The sequence below is a fragment of the Balaenoptera borealis genome (assembly GCF_965194805.1).
Source record: "Balaenoptera borealis genome assembly, chromosome: 21".
Classification (NCBI taxonomy): domain Eukaryota; kingdom Metazoa; phylum Chordata; class Mammalia; order Artiodactyla; family Balaenopteridae; genus Balaenoptera; species Balaenoptera borealis.
The window spans coordinates 15,068,066-15,091,058 of record NC_138880.1 but is presented as its reverse complement, the minus strand read 5'-3'; the positions used below and the strand labels follow the sequence as shown (position 1 = coordinate 15,091,058).

Here is a 22,993-nt window from a genome sequence, read left to right as displayed (position 1 = left end):
GGGGTTTCCAGAGGGCTTTTGGCCATCAGCGCTACAATTAGGAAGCAAAACCTAACCAACAAAAACACATCTAAACCACAGACAAAATCACCACTCTGTTATAACCCATCCACCCAAAAGCACTACCCAGCCACAACTGATTCTGGCCCATGACTGGCCAGGGCTTTCTGAGCTCCCTGAGGGTCTAAGAAGATCCCAAAGGCCTAGGATAGGTGAGCCCGACAGGCCTGGCACAGTAGGGTTGGCCCAGCTGCTGGTTTACACGAGTGTTCCAGGGTCATTCCGAGCGCCCCTATTCATTCTCAAAAGCATCCCAGTTTGGACGATAAATTATATGGTCTTTAAACAAACAAACTAAAAAGTTGACTCCAGGCCTCAGCTGAGGGTCTACAAGTCACCTCTGAAGTCTCACTCTTTCTATGTGACTCTTCAATCGGGGTCAGCAAACTACGGCCAGCAGGTCAAGTCCAGCCCTTGGCCTGTTTGTGTATGACCCACAGCAGAGAACGGTTTTTACATTAAAAAAATTTTTTTTTAAAAAAAGAAGAATATGTGACACAGATCAAATATGATCTTCAAAGCCTAAAATATTTACTCTCCGGCCCTTTACAGAAAAAGGTTGCCGAGCCCTATCTAGCCGCCTGATCTTGCGTTTGGCGTAGAGGGCCAGGGGCCTGGATCATCATTGTCTTTGGCTCCAAAGAAAAGAGTATTATGTATCCCCATCCTACCTTGGCCAAACTCAAGTCCGGCAGAGGGCCTGGTGCCGGGGAAGTGCATCAGTGTCTGTGGAATGAGTGTCAGCTACCAGAGAATCCCATGTGGACGAAGACCTCTGTTGAGATTCCCTGTCTCCTCTCCAAGGGTGGGTGATGGCAAAGCGGGAGGAACAAGGGTTGGGGCATCCTGTGCTACAGGTGAAAGGCAGTGCTGGCCCCGAATCTGGCCCGTCTCCTCGAACACATGGGGAGCTACGGGGCCCTTTGGTGGTTTCCTTCCATCAATCACATCCTGCTGTCCAGCTGGGCCCTAGGATGCCCAAATCATTTAATGTTGACCTTTATGCTTTCGTGTCATCAGTGGTCCTTGCCATGTGCCTTTTGTGTATAAAGATGCATGTGTTCACCCCTCCCCTGGGGATCGCATCTTTCTAGCATGGGGAACTTCTTTTCAAAATCACCATTTTAGTCTCAGTTCTGTGAGAGAGACTCCACTTTGGGGTGACAGTTCTTGGAAAAAGAAAAAGAGACCCGTGTGCGTAGTCCTCTCAGCTTTGTCACCGACTGGCTCTGTGACTTCCGGGAAAACACCGAGGGCCTTCAACTCTTCACCCATAAAAAGCGCGCCCTGACAGCGCTTCCAGTGCGAACACTGATGGTTTTGTGAAGTCCAAGCTGTTGTATGGAATGCTCTTCGTTCCTGTGATCCTTACAAAGAATGCAAATAGTGAATGTGGCACTTCTTACAAGTTTATATTTAGAACTGTTTTAAAAACAAACACGTTGGCCAACTCTGAGAAGTACTCAGGGCACCGCCAGAGCCCCTGGTTACCTTATTCCCGCTGAAAACACTCAGAGCCCCGTCAGAGCAGTTGACAGGGGGCGGCAGGGTCAAGGCCAGAACCCAGGCTTTCTGACTGCTTATACCTCTGGTAGCACCACCCACCACTTTACACGGCCCCCAGAGGACTCACGTAAAACATGACTTTCTCTTACAGGGTTGGGTAGAAACAGCACCTAGAAACAGCCTTGCGCACAAGCAATAAATGTTCCACTGAATTATTTGGATATTTGCTATTCTGGGGACATTGCTCTAGAAAAGTGGTTTGGTGGTTTTTTTGTTTTGTTTTGTTTCCTTTTTACTCCAGACATCTCTGGGATGTCTGTCTCACAAGTTAGAATTATGTAATGATTATGAAAACCACACTGAATTCTAAGTAGACATTCATAAAACCAGTGTTATATTTTTCCCCTTCCCATTTCTGTGGAGGCAAAAACGTGGGCAGTGTTTGCCAGGCTTGAGAAAGGCGGTCATGCATGTAGCTCACTTTGGGCGCTTATTGACCGGGTGCTAAGATTTTAAATGCTCTGACGTTCCACGGCAGAACCACCGCTGCCTTTCCCGGCGTGGCCGAGACTGATTGGCAGGAAACATCTGGCAGCAGTTTACCTCCCCTGCATCCCATCTTCTGAACTTGGAAATAAAACATCTCTGAAATCTTACTTAGGGTGACTGTCCTGTACCCAATGGAGACAGGGCCCCACCGGGAGCTGCGTGGTTTTGCCGGCTGCAGAGTTTGTCTGATCAAGCAGTGCAAAGCTACGATAGCTGCTTAGTGTTCCCACTGCTGCATACACACTAAGTCAAAAATATGCTTCAAGAGCAAGTGACACGGTAGGAAGAGACCTGCCCTTAGATCATTAAAAATGATTCAGAACAACACGGGCCCCTGTACCACTTCCCTGGCAATCACTCTCTTAGGTGTACTAAGCCTTGGCTGCTGTACAACTTAAGCAATTACCCCCCCTTCCTCTGAAACTTACAGCTTTTCTACTTAGCCATTGATTTTGTCCTGTCCCTTTTGGAAACCGGCATTCTAGATGTGGAAATACACAGACTGAAAATGTTCCTCCCCAGCCTCTGACTCTAAGAAGAGAGTCAGTTTTAAAATAGGACACTTTCAGTTTTGTTTTCAACCTTTATTACATTTTTGCATTTGAGATTCAAACCACTCTCTTATACCACACAAAAGGCAACCATTCTTGTGATTTTAAAGTGCATTTCCCCTTTAACTTTGTGTACAAAAATATGTATTTTTTTAAAACCTGTGGAACTTTCTCAACAAGGCACTTTTAGGCATGAAAATGAAGATGAGTCTCCGTTTCTACATTCACATACATAGAAGGAAGAGTGGACCACCACCATCACAGCTGCATTCTTGCTTGGAGTCTTCACGGGTCCAGCCGACTCGAGGAACTGATAAACAAGACTGTAAAAACATTCACAACCTTACAACCTGGGCTGCAACGCTTTACAACCATAGCAAGGAAAAGCTGCCCGTCAGCACAGCTGTCCTTCCCCGTCCAGAGGTGTCCCACTTCAGGAAGCGAAGATACGCTGGCACATCGTCTGCGACGACCCTGGGAGATCCCACTGTGTCTGTAACATCTTAGCCCCAATGTCAGTGATCATTTCAGGAGAGACAGGCCGTCAGGACCTCCCAGAGCAGACAGCCATGTGCTTTCTCCAGCACACCACATCCATTCGAGGGATTTAACATGAGGAAAACAGGAAAGACACCGAGGTTTCCACTCAGTGTCCATTGAGAGGGAAGACCTAGCCAACGGCGCTTCTGAAAAGTGAGCACTTTTTTGGTTTATAAACATATATATACAAGCCATTTAATGTCCCAGTGACTACAAGTAACGCTTGTTTTAAAAAAAGCAAATTATATGCAAAGATCAAAACCACAAAACATTCTTTTAGCAGTTCAAGATTTACATCTTTAAGAAACATTGAGAGAGTAATGTTTTGCCACCATTAAAATTAAATCTTAGAGAGAAATAAACTCTACCTTGACTCTGAAATTGTTTTCATTTCTGGAGAACTACATAACTCCATTGTTTCTCACCAGCTCTCCTATAACAAGAATACTTAAAAAAAGCAAACAAACTCGCACAAATGCTTCACATCTTCCAAGAAACACTGAAAGCTTATTGTTTAAAATCTGTCTTTAGATAGTCTAGCTTATTTATTGCACCTAATTTGCAAATGCTCCCCAGGACATATGGGGGAATAAATATGAAACAGAAATGGAGCTGCCTCCCCATCCATGGACAGCTGTACCAGCGGCAGAAGGCTGGTCCTTTGGGGGCAAGTTGGGAAGGGGGCCACGTGTCATCATAACCAAGAGCTGTCTGAGGGTCAAACCTACAGGTCAGGCTGCATTCGTATCTCCAACTAAGAAACCTGTCACTTTCCACGGGGAGGGGGAAGGGTAAGCTGGGACGAAGTGAGAGAGTGGCATGGACATACATACACTGCCAAATGTAAAACAGATAGCTAGTGGGAAGCAGCTGCATAGCACAGGGAGATCAGCTCGGTGCTTTGTGTCCACCTAGAGGGGTGGGATAGGGAGGGTGGGAGGGAGACACAAGAGGGAGGACATACGGGGATGTATGTATATGTAGAGCTGATTCACTATGTTATACAGCAGAACACATCATTGTAAAGCAATTATACTCCAATAAAGATGTTAAAAAAAAAAAGGACAGCTGCAAAACTCATTGGTGAGCCTATTTTTGGCTAGGTAAATGAATCATGGGCACAGACAATATTAAAGTAATTCAGTTGAAAGAAAGCATACAACACACAAACTTGGGGGTAGAAAATGATTGTGGCCTTGAATTACCCACGTGCACAATCTCCTTTGCATGGAAAATTCCCTTTCTCCCTGCTCTTTGTCTGCTGTTGACCTGCTGTTATCAGTTCTGATTGGTTTTTTTCCCCACCTTTGTTTAGTACCAGTTGTAAGAATTATCAATTGAGTTTCAAGCTATTTCCACTGGAAGAAAAGAAAGCTGTATTTCTTAATTAAAATGGTGACATTATGACCTTGCAAGTGAGAAAAAAAAAAAAAAGAAACGGGTCACTTTCTGCAGTGTGTCACCTGTCTACTGCCGGTGAGCTAGGAACAAGGAGAAGGCCCGTAGGAGGAGCAGGTCCCGAGGCCATCTGCTGATTTCCTGGGACAGAACCGCCCCAAAAGGAGACAGACTGATTGGTAAAGAGGAGACAGTATTTTTCAGACGCTGCAACCTCATTGCATTACGGTGCTGACGGGGAACTCGGGCGGGCACTTACTTTAGTAGAGAAGGGTCTTTGCCAGCGGGTGAGGACTTGCCTGGTGGGGTGAGCAACCCAGGTGCACCGGCAGGGGGCTTGCAAGCAGTGCCCCTGGCAGAAAAGCAGGGGTCAGCTGGGAGGAAAGAGGGGTGGGGGAGCGTTTGTGGTGTGTTAAAAGACATACTTACCACTGAATTACCGTATTTCAAATTCTGACATAGGAATGCCTTAAGATCCTTATTACTGAAAACCATACAGAAGTCACTTGAGGCATTTTTCTTACGAACAGAGAACGATCTTGATACCTTTGGTCTGTTAATAGGGAAAGGACAGTACACCTTGTACCCTTCATAAACTGGAGGAGGAGGGTGGGGACTTCCTAAAGCAAAATAAATTCATGACCTATATTAAGATCAGTTTTGCTTCCCATGGTGTAGATTTACACTATTATATAATAGTTCTGATCACCAGATTTGTAACATAGGGAGTACTGTCTGTGTACTTGATGTAAGACATGCTTAGATAAAACCCAGTTCTGCCCAATGTCAGCATAAAATAAAAAATGTGATTGTCCCATAAATTATCATGTAACCCCCAGTGCTGCCCACCTAGAGAGACATAAAAAATAAAGCAGTAGATTGCAGACTAGTCACAGCCAGATTTAGGAACAAGAACTCCGTGGAACACCACTTAAGAGCATTTAAAAAGTCAAAACTTTTTAAAGTTCAAAAAAGAAAAAACCCAACCACAAAACTCTAGGAGCCAAGACACTCCAGACCTGCCTGATGCTAATTTACAAAGCCACAGAAGCTGGGAGGTCTCTTCCAACTGATCTGGATAATGCAAGCGAAAGAAGACTCTTTGCTTGCAGAGTCCAGGAGCTGTGCCCCCAAATCCAGGCAGTGGGGCATCCCTCTTCCTTCCTCCCTGAGGAAGACCTCACTTTAGTAAGGTCAGGCAAAAGAAAAATGAGGCAGTCGTTTAGCTAAGCTCCAAAAACAAAAACAGAACAGAAAAAGACCCCAACCTTCTACAAATACACATGTAAAAATATTTTTAAACACCCCCAAGGACCAACCAATTTTGCCCAAGAAAAGTCACAGGGTTTGGGGGTCCATCTGACAAGGAAAGTCCCAGGAGTCTCACAACAGTATGAACAACAGACTTTTAATGCTTTTAGTCCAATGTGGTTAAGAACAAATAATCTCTGATATTTCAGAGTTGGCAAACAGCGAAAACGACATCTGAGAACTCGGTGAGGTTCTTCTCCCCTATCCCTTTACGTACCCACACACCATAGGTAAGAACAACCAAATCAAAGTCCGTGGGGGCTTGTAAGGTGCTGTTTACAACGTGGATGTTGTAAATCACAGTCAAGATACAACCAAGCACTTCCTGAAGGTGCCGAGGATACACTTAATCTGCAAATCCAAACGTCCTGAGCACAGCGTAAAAGATGACTCTCCAGGAAAAGAGATCCTAAAATCCTTTTGTGAAGAAAGAGACACGGGCAAACCAGCTTGGCAAGTTACAGCAAGTCTTGTAATTGAGCCCTCGGGTGACTCAGGGTAAGTAAGAGTGCGTGCTTAGAAAGCTCCCCCCAGCGCCAAGAGGTGGAGCTAAAAGTGTCCCACTCCTGACTGTCCTGCCTGGCATCAGCCTGCCATGGGTGGTGACACCGCACAGGAGCCGGTTGACTTTTCATAGCTGGTGTGTTGTCCTCTGCTGGGATATCTAAGTGGGGTCAGAAAAAGGAAATGCTTGTCTCCGTCATGAGCTGATCTGCCTTTATTATCTTTTCCTGAACTGCAGATGAACTGTGGAAGAAAATCAAATGCACAGAGATAAAGTGTGAAGCCCACGTAGACACGGGGCAGCTGCAACAGGTGGGGAGGCCCTGGGTGGCCGGGGAAGACCACAAGAAGAGGGGGCTGGGGGCTTTCCAGGGGACTGACTTCCCACACCCGAGGGGAGAGGGGCTCCTCGTCACTGAGCCACCATCCTCCGGCCTGGCCAGCGCTGCCTGCAGGCCTGGGTCCTGTCCAGACCGTTTCCAGCACCATCCTGCTCAGACCCTCATTGCCACCACGTGGGTGCCAAACAGACCGGCACACCCATCTCCTCTGAGTGTGAACCCAGTTCTGTGATCTAAGCCTGGCTGGCTTGGCTGCTTGAAGAAAAAAAGTGACTAGGATCCTTTCTTTTCGAAAACTGTGCCCGATGGCAGTTCAGCTTTTCTTTGGGCTTCCATCTCCATCCTGGGGTGATGCAGCTCGGCTCCATCCCAGGCCGTCACTAATAGTAGGGCCCGAGCTTCTCGTATCCTAAATAACTAGGCCACTCCGGAAACAGACCATAGGAACACCGAGGGCTTCCAAACTGGTCAAAGGCTATTCCAAAATCTGGTCCATTTGGTGGCTGGGCTGTTCCCTGGGTGGATTTCAACTCTGCCCGGATGATCCTATAGTTTTTGCCTTTATTGCTGTCCCAGTACGTCTGTCCGTTGCACTCATAGCACACGGCAAACTCCATCCTCTCATAAGACTGAATTTTTTCAGGCAAGCTGATTTCAAAGGAGAACGTGTCCTTGTCTGAACCTGCGTACGTGTCCTTCACGTACCAACAGGGAAAGTCTGTGAAGCTTTTCCAGGTGTCGAATGTCATTCTGACTTTCACCATCTTCTCGAATGCGAGGTTCTGCACCTTCACCGTGCCTGCAATGGCTCTGTCCTTCAAGACGCAGTTCTCCAGGCAGACGTGGTCGGTCCGAAGCCGATTTCTGAAGTCCAGGTAGTCTGCAGAGGGCTGCGAGAAATCCAGCACAAAGCTCTCACTCTCCGCTGTTGTCAGACTCACAATGCTGTCCAGGAGCTCGGTGATGTTCAGTGGAATACCTAACGGGTCATCAAACTCGGAGAACACTTTGACCATTGTCAGGGCCAGCCCTTGGTTGTCTGCAAAGGACACCCGCTTCTTCACCTTCTTCTCCTGGACGGTCGGGGCCACCGTCCCACTGGCTTCATTCTTGCCGCTCAGCTGAATACAAGGCCTCAGGGGTTTGCTTGGCTTCGGAGAGATCTGGAAGGCAAACCGCTCTCTGCGCAAGGAGGGGGCCATGCAGCTGTACCTGCACTCAATGTCCACAGCCATCACGGGGTTAGAGCAGGCTAGAACCCTGGCCAAGGGGAAAGAAAGAAACAGCAAGGAGGTCAGAAAGATGTTCAGACTCATCCCAGGGACCAGCGAACTACGTTTGCCTTCATCGTTGCCCACGTGGCTACAGCTCAATATTACCTCAAGTGTGGTCCAGTGTGACCTTGGTTTCAGGGGAGATTAAGAGTGTAAAGTGGGGGGCAGGGGGAAGAGGCCCAAGGTTAAAACAAACAAAGAAGTATGGAACCACTGATTTTAAAACTAGTTCATGGGTTTCCCTGTCAGGACTTGTTGCGGCCTTCAGTATACTGATGGGCCATGGGGAATAATGAAAACAGCGTGCTGTTTGCAGAATTTCCCAAACTTATCCCAAACAAGGAAAGTCTTTTTTTTTCTGGTGGAGCACCTTGCTGAACGCAGTTTGGTAAATACTGCTTTCCTCCGATAAAAAGAAATTAATTCATCCCACAAATACTGATTGGTGTTTGCTCTGTGCCAGGCATGGTGCCAGAGACTGGGAATCAGGAGTGAAGACAGACCCACACCTGCTTTCATTCAGTGTACAGTAGATTTTTATATTCTAGTATATCTTACTTTTAAAAAGTGCCAGCAATTTAGTATTTTTAAATCTTTTATATCAGTGAATAATTGTGTTTTTCTACAGTGAAAATAGCCTCTATAAGAATAAAAAGCAAAGAGAATCATGCTAAAGATTAAATTAAATCTGACTTCATAGAAACAATGTTTTTCTATAAGTGAAAAGAATAAGTAAAACCAAAAAACCAAAGACTGGGAAAACATTTTCCAAAAAGCATAGCAGCAAACTGTCAATACTTTAATATATAAAGAGTTTTTATAAAACAATGACAAAGTCAAATATTCCATGTAGAAAAATGAGCAAGGAGCATGAATAGACAATTCATGAAAGAAATTTAAAAGTGCCTCATAAATATGCAAAATGTCCAGAATTACAAGTAATTTAAGAAATTCAGATTAAAAAACAATGCCTGTTTTTACCTAGTGAGTTAGGAAAGAATTTTAAAAGATAATACAAATATCTGTATTAGTCTTAATGGGCACAACCTTTCTAAATCATCATTTTGGGTTCTAATATCACATACAGGTATTAATCTTGGAAATAATTAAAATTGCACGAAGGTTAATGTACTAAAATGTTCAGTGCAACATTATGGGGGGAAAAGGGGTGAGAAAATAAACTAAATGACCAATAACAGGTATCCAATTAAATCAAGTACACCATATCCATGTGATACAATTTTATATCATCATTAAAACCATTATGTGGAAAAAGATTTAAATGGCATAAAAATTTATAATATATAATTAATGTAGAAAATGGAGAAGATAAATTGTACATAGAGACTAGACTTGTAGGGAAAAATATTACGTATATGCACAGAAAAAAGACTAGTGATATAGTTAAAACTGTCAGAATTTTCCAGGTGATGGGATTTCAGGAAATTTCTGTTTTCCTGCTTTGTACTTTCTTGTATTTTCTAAAATAATAGACCTTCTCTAATCAAGAAAACAAAATGAATCTAATAAAACACCTCAAATATCTTAAGATTTGCCAAAAACTCACCCAACACTATTGCCTCACTAAAGCCAAGCCATTTTTATTCTGATTACCATGGCAAATTGATATTCTGATTTGACAGTTCCAATGGGCTAACTGAAGAAGTCGGCGATGAAATCAGGATTAAAATCTCTAGTCTGAGAATCACAGAACACAGATCTGGATTAGTTGCCAAACACATCTCCCCTCACTACGGCAAAGGTGTCAGTGTGTGGTGGTGTGCTGGGGTACCAGCTCTCAGGCCTCCCGATCCCCCCCCCCCTCCTGGGAGGTGCTGTGGGGTGATGGTGGTAGTTCAGGAGAAAGACAGGCAAAATGTCACTCATCATCTGACAAGAGCGGGGACCACTGGTCCAACAAATAATATCAGTCCAATAAATAATATCTCATTTTCAACTTCTGATTTCGTTTAGTCAAATATATTTAAAAAATGAGAAAGGATGAAGACGTATTGGGCTTGATCCCATTTTTAAAAAAAACCACCAAAAAACCCAGCACTTCTCCAAGATTCAGGAATCACTTAGTGATGACCAAGGTGGAGAAACACAGACATTCAGAGACAAAACAATAATAATACAAATACCTGTATTAGTCTGAAAAGGCCCAACCTTTCTAAATGTTCTTATCTTAATTTATAGCCATAATGTAGTTATCTAGACATGCATTTTAAAGGATATCTTATCCTTTAAAAATAAAGGATATTTGAGGATATTTAAAGGATAAGATATTTAAATATCCTTTAAATATCTTATCCTTTAAATATCCTTAAATAGCCTTATAGTTTCTCCTCTAACAAAGTTAAATGAGTAAAAATTTTAGGAGCAAATTGGCTATTATCTTTTCTTTTGTTTTTTAAATTTATCTATTCTTTTATTTATTTATTTTTGGCTGTGTTGGGTCTTCGTTGCTGCACGTGGGCTTTCTCTAGTTGCCACGAGCGGGGGCTACTCTTCGTTGCGGTGCGCGGGCTTCTCATTTCGGTGGCTTCTCTTGTTGCAAAGCATGGGCTATAGGTGCGTGTGCTTCAGTAGTTGTGGCACGTGGGCTCAGTAGTTGTGGCTTGCGGGCTCTAGAGTGCAGGCTCAGTAGTTGCGGTGCACGGGCCCAGCTGCTCCGTGGCATGTGGGATCTTCCTGGACCAGGGCTCAAACCCGTGTCCCCTGCATTGGCAGGCGGATTCTTAACCACTGCGCCACTAGGGAAGTCCCTATTATCTTTTCTTATACCCATTCAATTGTTCTGGAAAGGAAAGTTCTGACTGAATTGGGGAAGAGAGCTTTTAAAAAAAAAAGTCAGTGGGTTCAACATAAAAAAACAAAACAAAAAACCTATACTTACAAAGTACTTGAATTTTTCTTTTCCCCGTTCATTGCAAAACGTTGTTAGAATGCATTGGAATCACATGTTCAGTTCTACTTTTAATACAGGTAGTTTTTGCTTTTTAAATTAAATGTTAATTAAAAATAACCAAACAGCAGGCAAAGCCTTGCATCCCAGCCCCTCCCATTCTGCCCACCCCTGACAACCTGGGTGTGAACTGAGGAAGGAGGGGTTCCTCCTCTGCCGTAGCCGCTTCCTCCCTGCCTGAGTCAGCACAAGGTCAACTGCAAGCTCTCTAAGAGTGTCCCGCAGGCCTGCAAACCACCCTCAGGCATGCTTTCCTGCACCACCTTAAAACAGCTCATTAGAAAATGACTGGGAAACTCGCAAGCTATTTTGGAAACAGAATTCTAAAACAAGGGGATCAGGCAAAGAATCTGCACACTTGCAGTCGACTGCAGTCACTCTCAAGGTCTAATCCTGCAGGTTAGAAAGGCTTAGTTGAAGGCCTTGGTAAAGTTTCACTGTTTGGACCCAGCAGTATAAACGTGCCCCTGAGATCCCTTTTATCACCAAGCTTTAAGGACTGGGGGTGAGGAGGTGAAGCTGGAGTCGGAGCCAGAGGTAATTAAACAATTCCACTGGCGCTTTCTGGAGCCGAATTGGTTTTGCAGCATTCTCCATGAAAGGCAAAAGGAAGGTGAACCACCTGGCGGCCCAGGCATTCTTCCCAGGCTCCTGCTCCAGGCCCATTGCACAAGCACCCCTACCCAGAATCCCTTCACTTTTTTGGTGTCACCAGCACTGGCGGGGAGGTCACTAACCCCGATGGCTTCAGAAGAGGGTGCAGTCTGACTCTTGGCTCCCTTGCCTATCCTCACAGGTAGATTCCAGCTTTTATTAACCAGATCGGTCTCCAAGAACTGGTGCACCAAAGTGCTGGTTTGGTGTAAGCCTTCCTGATCCTCTGCTCAGAAATTCCCACATGGACCATCACAGGGACGACCAACACCCAGATGTACTCCTAGCCACGGAGACATGCAAGGTAATAGTTTCCTAAGTCGCTGAAAGGAAGGCACCTGGACGAGTGTTTTGTCCTCAAATGGCATGAAAATTATCAGTTCCAACACAGGACGCATCAGGCTGTACCTCAGGGCCCCTCTTGTGACAGACTCTTTGGCCACTCTGCCCTTTCCCACGCCCAAGCCAGGGAATATGAGTCACCAAGGTTGGTCTGGGAGAAAAACCAGAATGAGATGTGGACACACAGTTGAACCAGCACAGCATGACATGGGACCTGGATACCAGTTTGTTGCAGGACAGGGTCACGAGACTGTGAGTAGCTGTTACTCAGACCAGTATGGATTCTCAAAACCTTTGCTTCCAAATAGATGCCTAGGAGATCAATTTTGCCCCATGAGAGCCTGGACATGCCCAAGGGTAGATTTCAGTGTTTCTGGTCAGAAGAGGGCAAACCCTAACACGCCATGCAAAAACAGAACATGGATAGTTTTGCATAAATGCTTTCCGTGTTCCTCTAGTGACAAACAACAGACCCTCTCAACCAGGATTAGATATTGTGGTGATTTTTCTCTAAAAACTATCAACTTGTACAGAAAATAACCCCATGACCTTCACAGTTCCAGGCGGCTGAGCTACTGACTCTCTGGCTGTGCCTTTTATAGGAAGCAAATCTTTCTCTTTTGTATTGAGGCCAACACATTGCCTCCTCCATTCTCTTGTACTCTGATAAGTAAAGACAGAAAAATCAGACGCACCAAGAACCCACCAGGAACACTGAAACAGCGTTAGGTAAGCGTTCGCAACCAGGTTACCAGGTATAATTTTTTAAAAGACGGGGCCACTTACCCCTTCGGCATTTCTTTATTCCCTCCAAAAAGGTTTGGCTGCCACAGTATGAGTAAAGTTGGCATCTTTCCCTTGGTACTCAGACCATGGAGCCCTTATTCACAGCCCTAGAAGCCACTTGGACTCCTCTATTCTGTCACCATCATCCAAAGCATCTTTGAGATAAATATCTGTGGATGAGGCTGCATATTATAGGAAAGAGATAAGTAAAATGGCAGTGTCTGCCATCTAAAAATGTCCAATGTGAGACACAGCGCACTGGCCTAGGAATGCCTGCACCTGGCTGTGCCACTTGGGGCAAGTCACTCAACCTCTCTGGGCTTGAGCTTTCTCCTCTGAGATCCCTTCCAGCTCTGACATTCCTGGTTGCTAATACTGCCTGATGGTTCTCTTCTCACTAACTTTTCCCTAAATACCTCAACTTTACTTTTGTGGTAAGTCCTCCAGCTGTCTTCACTTTAGTCTTGGCTCCTGGATAACCCTGCCAAGTGAACCATTTCCTCTTCTCTGCACCCCAGCCCCCAAAGCCCTAACGCTCTCTTCTCCTGGACCCTGGGTCTCCCAAGGAGGCCTGACCACGCAGACCACAGGCTCCAACATCTTCTAGCAACTCTCCAAGTCCTCAAGTCTCTCCTCAACTTTCTCCTCCTCTGCGGGAAACAATACCAGGACAGAGCCCAAATCTTCTAGTATGTTCTGGGCCCCCTACCCCCTCTTTTGCACTGAGTCCCTTCCACACCCCTTTCTCTGCATTCAAAAGGGTGGCACGAACAGGACACGGGGGCAGACCAGAGCGTCCTGCCCTCCGTGTCCCGGTCCCACCAGGCCCGGGCTGCACCCCGCCCCCAACCCCTCCCCGAGGTCCTTCGCCTGTCCGGAACCCACCTGTTGGGCCGCGGGGAAGCCCCCTCTCCAGCTGTCTCGCTGCATCGGAAAGCCCGGAGGGAGGTGGCAGGGGAGGCTGCCGCTACCAGACTACGTGAGCCTCGGTGTGTCCGGGAGGCAGGCCTTGGGCTGGGTTCCCGGAGTTGTGACCGGCAGGGGGAGGAAAACGACGAGGAGGAGGAGCCCTAGTTATCACACCAGGGCGGGGCGGCAGGGCCACCCGAGGCGGAGCGGCGCCACGAGAGCGTCCCCGCGCGGCCACCTCGCCCCCGCTGGCCCGGGACAGCCCGTCTGGGGACCGGGAACCGGAGGTGGCTCTGCTCCGGGAGGCCCCGGCCGCCGCAGCGCCCTGTGTCCCGTCGCCCTCGGCGGCCTGCGAGATCACCAAGTGTGTTTCCCTACGTTGTACCGGGAAATCGAGGCCGGGGGAGAGACGAAGCGACTTTCCCTTGTGCTGAGACCCCATCGCTCAACTCCGGGGACACCCTCTAGAAGTGTCGGGTCCCAGGTGGAAAAGCCTTGTGTCAGGTTCGAACTCGGCACAATAGGGAGTAAGAGTATCTTAAGTCCCAGCCCCAGCCTCCGGGCCGCCCGTCGCGGCCGGGACCCCCACCTCGGTGCATCACGTGGGTCCGGCCAGGCTCCATCCCACCTCTGGTCCCTGGATTGCCCTCCCCACGTGGAAGCAACAGCCTCCTCGAGCCCTTCTAAAGTGTCCCACTCCCAGAGTGTAATTGCAAGTTGGACGGAGAAAGTGTAGGTGGCACGACCAAAGAGGGTCCCCGCTACGCGCCCTCGCCGCCGTTTCCGCGGCCGGGCAGCCGGCCTTGCGGGCTTGGGAGGGACGTACCTGGTACAGCTCATAAGCCCCGAGGTGCGGAGGCGCCAGCCCGCGGCAGCATCCGCGCCGGGGTGGCAGGGGCAGCGGCGGCGACGGCAGGAGCGGGGACCGGGGCTCAGGTCGGCGCCCTTCGCGGGCAGCCGCATCCGTCCGTGCGCGAGAGCTGCCCGCCCGCCTCCTCCCTGCGGCCCCTCACCCGGGACTCGGCCTCCCAGCCGCCGCGCGGCTCCCTTTAACTTTCCGACCACCTCTCCCCACTCGGGATGTTATCCCAGACCCCCTTTCACGTGAACGCCCCCCACAGCCAATGGGCGCGCCCGGGACGCGCGCCGTCGACCAATGGCCGTGGAGCCGCGGTCCTCCAGAGCACCGCCGCGCCACGTGATCGGCTGCGCGCCCGGAGTGATAGGGCTGGCGTCCAGGGCCTGCGAAGAGGGCGGTGGGTCACAATTTCATCAGAAGCCCGAGGACCGGCGCCAGGGGGCAGAGGCACTTTCCTACAGCCTAGCATCCCGTTACAGCAAGAGGGCTGGACGCCGGTGGCTGGCAGAGTTCCCTCTCCCTAGGCAAAGTCCTAGCCGGGCAAAGTCATCCTACACCCGCGGACCTGGTTGCAGTTGCATTCAGCCGTCCCGCCGCCCCGCCTTTGTCTTACACTTCAGCTACCGGGGGTTCGCAGATGACCGTTACTTCCCCCATCACACGTGGAGCCCAGAGGAGCCCCGAGAGAATGCCAAATGCGTTCCCCTCCGTTTTAGGTGGAGCCTTTTCGGGATCAGTATCCCCAGGTCCAGTGATAGTGTTGGAAGTAAGTAATTACTGAACGCTTGCTTTGTGCCCATCACGGTCCAGGTGTTACTGTGAAAGGAATACAGTAAAATCCTTTTTATGAAGTTGTTATTGGGGCAAAGGACCAATACCCATCTCACAGAATACCGCATATATAGTTGAGGGTTTCTCAGGTAGGTATATTTTCGAGGAAACTACCTGAATTGACTCTTTATGAACAGATTCAGCCTGTACCACAGGGCCTCAGTGATCTCTGTGCTATGCCTTGAGATCTGTAGAGAATGAGGAGCTTAGAAGAGAGCTTAGAAGCCCCTTGTCCCATATGAGATCAATTTAAATATGCATGTATATAGTCATATATATCATCTCCTTGGTGATCAGCTCTGCGCTAGCCACTTCAGGGATGAGAATCCCAGTTTTCCACTTTTAATGAATTTTGGAAATTAATGTAGGATTGCCAGCTTTCTAAAGTGCCAAGTAAAGACACTAAAACAAACAAATCCTACCATCTTCTGTTACCATCTTTTATTTTTAAAAGAAGTACTCTTTAACAGCAATAACAATAAAATGCAGGAAGGGCATAATCTTGGAGTAGAGGCTAGTCCTTCACATTGCATATGTTTAGCTTTATGAAAATTCATTACATTGACTATGGCATATGGGAATTTCTGCTGTAGGAGATTTTAAAGCAGCTTCTAATTTTACTAGGAATGTAAGACAAAAACGCTAGTCCATACAATAATCCAGTCGAAGCCTTCAGCTCCGTGGAGAGCTTCCCCAGACTCAGTCTTCCTGTCTGAAGGGTGATCATTAGTCCTCTTCCTTCTCCTTCAATGGACAAATCTGATAAAGGACCACCTGTGAAATTAGCTATTGGTAGGCGATTGGCAAATAAAGTTTCTGTGCAATATTCCCTTTGCCAACTCTAAACCCCCTTTTATTAGCTGATGAGTAGGTTGAAGATTTATGATGCCAAGTGCTGGCTATGTTTCTCAAGTGGAGGGAGCATGCTGGAGGAGTGGGCAGAGATAAAGAGCCAACAGGTATTGCAAAATGTATGCAGGCAAAGGGCGATCTGAACCAAACTGGGAAGGAGTTGGGACAAGTAAATACGATTTTATAGTGTTAGGTTTTGGAAGCACCTTCCTTACATAGATCTAGGAAATCATCCCTGTGGTTTAGGTGACTATTTCAGACCGGGAGAGTGGGGCTAAACTTAGTTGTGGCACACCACAGTCTTGGTAGGTAGGAGTGTAGCGTCTATGAGTTTGAAAAGAGCACAGTCTTTGCTATCAGAATAGAGCTGGGATGCAAGCTCTGGAGAACTGTTCCAGTAGAATTCACAGCAGTCCCGAGTCCCAGAACCTGAGAGCTGGACTGGCCCTTAGACACAGTCTTGCTTCACCCTTTCATTTTATAGCAACAAAGAGGGAAACTGAAAATGGAAAATTTCAACCCTTTAGTCAATGCATACCAAGTTCCTTTTCTAATATCTGGCTTTGAATTGTAGCCTTAATTTCATTTAATAAGCCAACCCTCCTCCCCACAAAAACCAAGAAGCCTAACAGTGGCTAAGCATAGCTAATGATCATTTTGCCATAAGCTGTTCTTTTTCATGGCTGTTAGTAGCACTGTCTTCTTCTTGCACTTGGGCTCATCTGTGACTTTTTCAGTTCTCTCTTACACGTTTGTTCATTCATTCAACAGCACACTATTAACTACCGTAAACCTGGGTGCTGGAAATGGAAAAATGAGTGAAATATTATCTTACTCTCGAGAAGCTCTTAAGCTAATATATAATGATGTGGGATGAATGTGTGAAAGGCAAATCTCTCTTAGGGGAGCTAAGAGGAAGACTGTGCATGTCTGGCAGTGGGGCAGGGGAAGGGAAGGTCTGAGAAGGCTGACCTTTGAGAAGTGACCGTTGAGCAGGATCCTGAAGGGGGAGTTAGAGTTTAGGGGTAATGGGAAGAGAGCATGGCAGGAACTGGAAATGGCACAGAGTTCTATATGTTCCCCCAAAGAATTTCCACGCCATTGATTAAAAATTAGATCCTCTTTCTGGCTTAAATATTGGACGCTGCTTCCTTCTGCATGTGTAAACAGCAGCTTTTTTGCTCATCCAGAAAGTTTGAAAATATATTGTTAATGCCTTATCTCCTCCTCAACTGAACACATTTCAAAAACAGCTCAAATCATGCAAGATTCTGGAAGGGAAATCTTTTTCTTTCTTTTTTTCTTCTTCTTCAAATTCTAACATTGCTTCTCTTTGAATGAAAGTGATTGCAAAGTGAATCTAAATAAAAATAACCAGCATAGAGTCAGAACTAAAGAAGAGAACATTCTTTTGCTAGATCAGAATAGAAAGTGGGAAAGACTGTTTCCAAACTGCTTAAATCCATTTATATTTAGACGAGTGGAGTTGTTTGCACCTGTCAGAGCTGCAGACGTGCTCTGGGTGCATCATGTTACCTGGGGCCCTCTGCCCCTCTTTCAGACTTGACTGAAAGGGACTTGCTAGGTCATGTTTTATGGGACAGGCAGAGGAATACGAGCCAAGAGATTCTGTAAGCCTCTGTCTATGGAGAATGTGTCCTTAGCATGGGGAGAAGAGCTCGAGCAATTTACATGTCAAAGCTCCTAGAGCCCATCAGTAATTTACATGGTTGAGGGCTTCTGAGTTTCTCTATGATGCTGACGTAGGGACCACTCCTTTAAAAGTTACATATACAGAGCAGCTTTTATTCCCTAGCTTTATATCTTGTGCAGTGCTTTGTATGATCCAGATATATCTTTAATTTGCATTGTGTATTATTCTTATGAATATAAAATGAATACAAGATCACTGTAGACACTGTATTTTGTGGAAAATACAGAAAAATATAGAGGTGAAAACAGAATCAGTACCACCCAGCCATAACTACCAATGTAACTCACTGTCTTTTCTTTCAGTATTTATTCTGTGCATAAAACAGGATCATAGTATTGATACATATAAAATTTAATATCTTAATTTTTTAATCATGACTGCTCATTTTGAGTGTATTAGTATTATTATAATTTTTCTGACATGCTTTTTAATGACTGCATAATATTCCTTCATATAAAGAGACTATAATTTGTTTTCTTATTGTGGGATACTTAGATTTTTTTCCAAATTTTCTGTATTGTAAGTAAACTTTGATAAGAATCTTCATATTTAAATCTTTGTCCACATCCCTGATTATTTCTTATAAGTCTGTTTCCGACAGGGTACAGACATTCTTCAGACTCTTGACTTGTATTGCCAAATCATTTTTAGGAAGATCAGTATTGACTTTTTATTCACTACTGGAGCAGTTTAAGAGTTAAGTAATCCTAATTAGGTCTTGGTTTGTGGACTTTGGACAAATTATACCTCATCTTACCAAAAAGCCATATGAGAATTTTCACTAATGAATCATATACTCTGTGCCTGGGTGAAAATAGCTACACACTTGTAGCTTTGAGTCTCAAAATACACAGCCAATTTGTGTTATGAATGGGGACTTCATAACCCATATTATTGACTTAAATGATATTAAGTGGTGGCTGGTCAGAGAGAAAGGCAGAGGCTGAGAACGTGGGGTACCACTTTGCCGCAGGCTTAAAAGGAATTAGGCAGAACCCAGTATGTATTTATATTCTTTGCTGATTCATCCCCCGTTTGTGACTGGTATGATCATAAATTATATTTGAACATATAACTATATACATGTGATGCAACGTGTACCATCCAGAATATCATGACAAGTGGCATGCGCTTTTGTGAGAATGACATGTCAAGCTGCTTTGAGGGTTACGACAGGCTGTTTGGCCTTGTGTGCCTTGGATCTTCAGCCTGTTCGGCTGCATGCCTCTGCCTCAGACACTGCAAGCACTTGGGGCTTTTGTGTAAACGATTGTATTTTGGCTGGTTCCATCCTGATCTTTACAAAACTGGCCTGGATTGTCCTCTTAGAAACAGGCAATGATATAATTTGTATAAAGAAAACAATGACTCACTAGAGGGGTGAGGAAAAAAGACTATTTAGGTACAATAATTTCTAAATGTACACACTACGTTTTCCCACAACTTTACATTTCTATCACTCCTCTTTTTCTTTGAAATTTAGAGTCAGAAGCTGAACTGACTTCATGGTTTTCCTTCTGATCATTTGATATCCTCTAGAGAATTACAACTTAGAGACTGCATTCTTCCTTCTCTAAACTCAGGGTAATGATCTCTCCACACAGAGCCACAGGCTGTCGGGGCAGTTAAAGCTAGGAAGTCACCACATGTTGAGCATATTCTGTCTCTGCCCTCTGCCTTGCTCGCGTTCCCAAGGAGGCACAAATCTCAGGGAGCAGTGGGAGAGCCATCGTCTAACGTTGTTATTTCACCTACTGCATAATAAAATGCAGGGGACAATACTGCATTTGTTGTAAAGGCTACTCAAGCTTGTTATAAAATTACACTTCACCAAAAACAACAACCTGATAACTATTTGTATGTCTTACTTGGCAAGCAGCCAGGGCGATAAAATATACAAAGCCAAACTTTGACATCTAAGCCTTGGAAATTGATATGACCATATAGTAAACCTTAGCAAAGATATCTGGCATGATTCCTATTTTCTTCTGTTAATACTTTGGTCATCTTCAAATGCAGAGCCCCTTATAAGTAGGGTCTGTTGTTTCCTATTTTTCTTATTAATCCAAAATGTGTAATAACTTAAGCTTTCTTCCCTGATTTTGACCCCGGCTCTTTTTCCTTCCTTCTTTCTTTCTTTTTTGGTATTACTTTCTAGTTTGTAAAAATCTAGAAATTTCTCTCTCCTAAGATTAGTCAAGAAGCATTTCTCTTTTTTATAAATCAGCATTATCCATCAACTTTCAGGAACAATCCAAAGTCATAGGTGATGAGAAGAAGGAACATATTACAAAATATAAGAGAAGGTTTCTGGCTTAACTTCCTGTAAAGATTCCTAGGAAGACACATAAAAATATAAAAACTCATATAACCCTCATGCCCTAGACACAGTAAAATGTAGTTGGTTGAGAGCTCGGTCATCTGGTGGTCCTGGATTTGAATACTGACTCTGCCACAATGAGCCGTGGACCTTGGAAAAATTACTACCCAACTTTGTGCTTCTGTTTTCCTATCTGTAAAATGGGAATACTAATACCTGCCTGGCAGGGTTACACGGAAGATTTCCCAGAACACTTTCTGTGTAACCAGGATGACTCGTTCCACAAAACCCAAGTGCAATGAAAGTCACATTTCTGGATTATTCTAAATACAGTAAAATCTGGATCTGAACCCTCTACTTACCAAGTCCAGTAAGAAGCTTAACATCGGTTGTTGTGTGCAGCTTCTCAAAACTGGGAACAGGCCCTTTGTTCTTAGGCTCTGCGGTCACTGCCTGCTCCTTTTGCAGCCCACCTGCTGTGGAGGTCACATCCTCACCACCCACCCACTGCAGCTGCTGCTCAGGCAGGCTTCGGTGAGGCCCCCTTGGCAGGCCTGGCATGAAGGTCCTGCACTCCCGGATCTCAGCTTTTTCCATGTGAGCAGGATGTCAGCTTCCATCACCTGTGGAAACTTCAGATCCCACAGCTCCCAGGCTCTGGGATTCACCTCCTCTTCAGGGTGGATCTTTCTGTAAACCCATAGAAGCACCAGGCACTATACCCTCCCAGTCTTAGACAGTTCTGAACCCTTTCTGTAGGAGCCAGAATTCCCAAACAAAGGGTTGTATGGGGGCTATTTCTGCAGATGCTCCTGAAACTTGAAGGAACTGTTAGCACCTTGTTAGGGCTAAGAGTCAAGACTTTAGGGAAAAAAAGACCTACCCTTTTCTCTGCTTTAAGGTGTTGGGATATGTGAGAATAAAGCACAAACGTATATGCTGACATATTTGTAAACTACCAAGCACATGGTAGATATTCCAAGGACATCACTGGATTGCCAAATACTCCCTCATTTGAGGGTAGGTGAACAGAAACAACTAAGATATAGCTTAGGAAAAGGGGAAAGGGATATTCCTAAAGACTTGGGAAAGGAGCAGACCTCTGAAACAGGCTTACTACAGGAAACAAAAGAAAAATTTAAGGTATCTTTGATTACAAAAAGACATGGTCTTTGTAAATTACATAAAAAACTCAGATGAAAAGTTAGCAAGCTGATTTTTTAAAATGTGCATTTGTCCTGTATGGTTCATTGCTTTCTTAGATAGTTCTGCCATATAATAATTTTTGTAGTAAACCCTTAGTAAAGTATAGCATGCACTTTGAAAAGTCAACAAATTTTAAGTGTATAGATTAATAAATTCTCATTATATCCATCCTCTAGCACCACAGAAACCCCTTTTATTCCCAATTCTTCTCACTCTTCCCCACAGGGGTAAGAATTATACTGATTTCTAACACCATAGCAAGATGGTTTCTTACAAAGCTAAACATACTTTTATCATGCAATCCAGCAATCATGCTTCTTGGTATTTACCCAAAAAACTGAAAGTTGAAAAATTATGTCCACACAAAAACCTGCACACGATTTTTATAGCAGCTTTATTCATAATTGTCCAAACTTGGAAGCAACCAACATGTCCTTTAGTAGGTAAGCAGGTAAATAAACTATGGTACATCCAGGTAATGGAATATTATTCAGCACTTAAAAGAAATGAGCTATCAAGCCATGAAAAGACATAGTGGAAACTCAAATGCATGTTACTAGTGAAAGAAGCCAATCTGAAAAGGCTACATGCTAGATGATTCCAACTATATGACATTCTAGAAAGGAGAAGACTATGGAGACAATAGAAAGGTCAGTGGTTGCCATGGGTGGATCAGGTGAGATGAATAGACAGAGCACAGAGTATTTTTAGGGCAGTAAAAATACCCCGTATGATATTATAATAATGGTGGTATGTGATAACACATTTGTCTAAACCCATAGAATGTACAACACTAAGAGTGAACCCTAAGTTAAACACCCTATTCATTCTGGTTGATTGTACTATGTCCACATTGACTGTACTATGTCAAATGTACCAAAAATGGGACATTTTTTCATCGTTGGTAAAAAATGTACCATTCTGATGAGTGATGTTGATAATGGGGGAAGCTGTGCATGTGTGGGGCGGGGGTGTATGGGAGCTCTGTATACTTTCGTCTCAATTTTGTTGTACACCTAAAAGTTCTTTAAAAAAAATAAGGTTTTTAAAAAAGTTAATAACATGAGATATGAAGAGAGATGAGATACGAATGGATGGCAAAAATGCAATCAAACAGTTAAACTCCATTGTGGAAGGGGAAATAAGCAAAACTGACAGTGTAGAAGATGGAATCAGTGAGGGACTTCCCTGGCAGTCCAGTGGTTAGGACTCTGCGCTTTCACTGCCGAGGGCCTGGGTTTGATCCCTGATTGGGGAACTAAGATCCCACAAGCCATGCGGCTCAGCCAAAGAAAAGAAAAAAAAAGGAAAATCGAATCAGTGATTTGGAGGAAAATCTTGACAAGTCTACCAGAATGTATAGGAAAAGAACATTGCATTAGAAATGATAAGAGAAAAAGGAAGAATTGTTGAAAAAAGAAATAGATACTATGAAAGAGAATGGGAATCCAATTGAAGAATTACAGCACTATTAATGAAAACCCCAGAACAGTAGAAAAAGAAGTTATAAAAACTTTT

The 22,993-nt window shown here is 44.9% G+C and overlaps 1 protein-coding gene across 2 annotated transcripts; it reads right to left on the bottom strand.

Annotated features, from left to right (window-relative positions):
* Positions 1-5,992: 5,992 nt before the first annotated feature.
* Positions 5,993-14,759, bottom strand: PPP1R3B (protein phosphatase 1 regulatory subunit 3B). Of its 2 annotated transcripts, none has more exons than XM_082375055.1 (2): positions 14,520-14,759; positions 5,993-8,020 (listed from the first exon to the last, which is right to left on the bottom strand). In XM_082375055.1, the coding sequence occupies exons 1-2, from the start codon at positions 14,654-14,656 to the stop codon at positions 7,141-7,143; spliced, it is 1,017 nt and encodes a 338-aa protein (XP_082231181.1). In that variant the 5' UTR covers positions 14,657-14,759; the 3' UTR covers positions 5,993-7,140. The 2 variants fall into 2 exon arrangements, with proteins under 2 accessions (XP_082231181.1, XP_082231180.1); XM_082375054.1 differs by lacking the exon at positions 14,520-14,759 and adding an exon at positions 13,670-13,904.
* Between the last annotated feature and the right edge of the window lie 8,234 nt (positions 14,760-22,993).

What these genes read in the sequence shown, in the direction of transcription:
- PPP1R3B (XM_082375055.1), bottom strand. Translation starts at nt 14,656, where the DNA reads ATGCGGCTGCCCGCGAAGGGCGCCGACCTGAGCCCCGGTCCCCGCTCC. An exon ending in GGGCTTATGAGCTGTACCAG is followed by an intron (nt 8,021 to 14,519) that starts GTACGTCCCTCC and finishes CCCCTTGGCCAG; the next exon opens with GGTTCTAGCCTGCTCTAACC.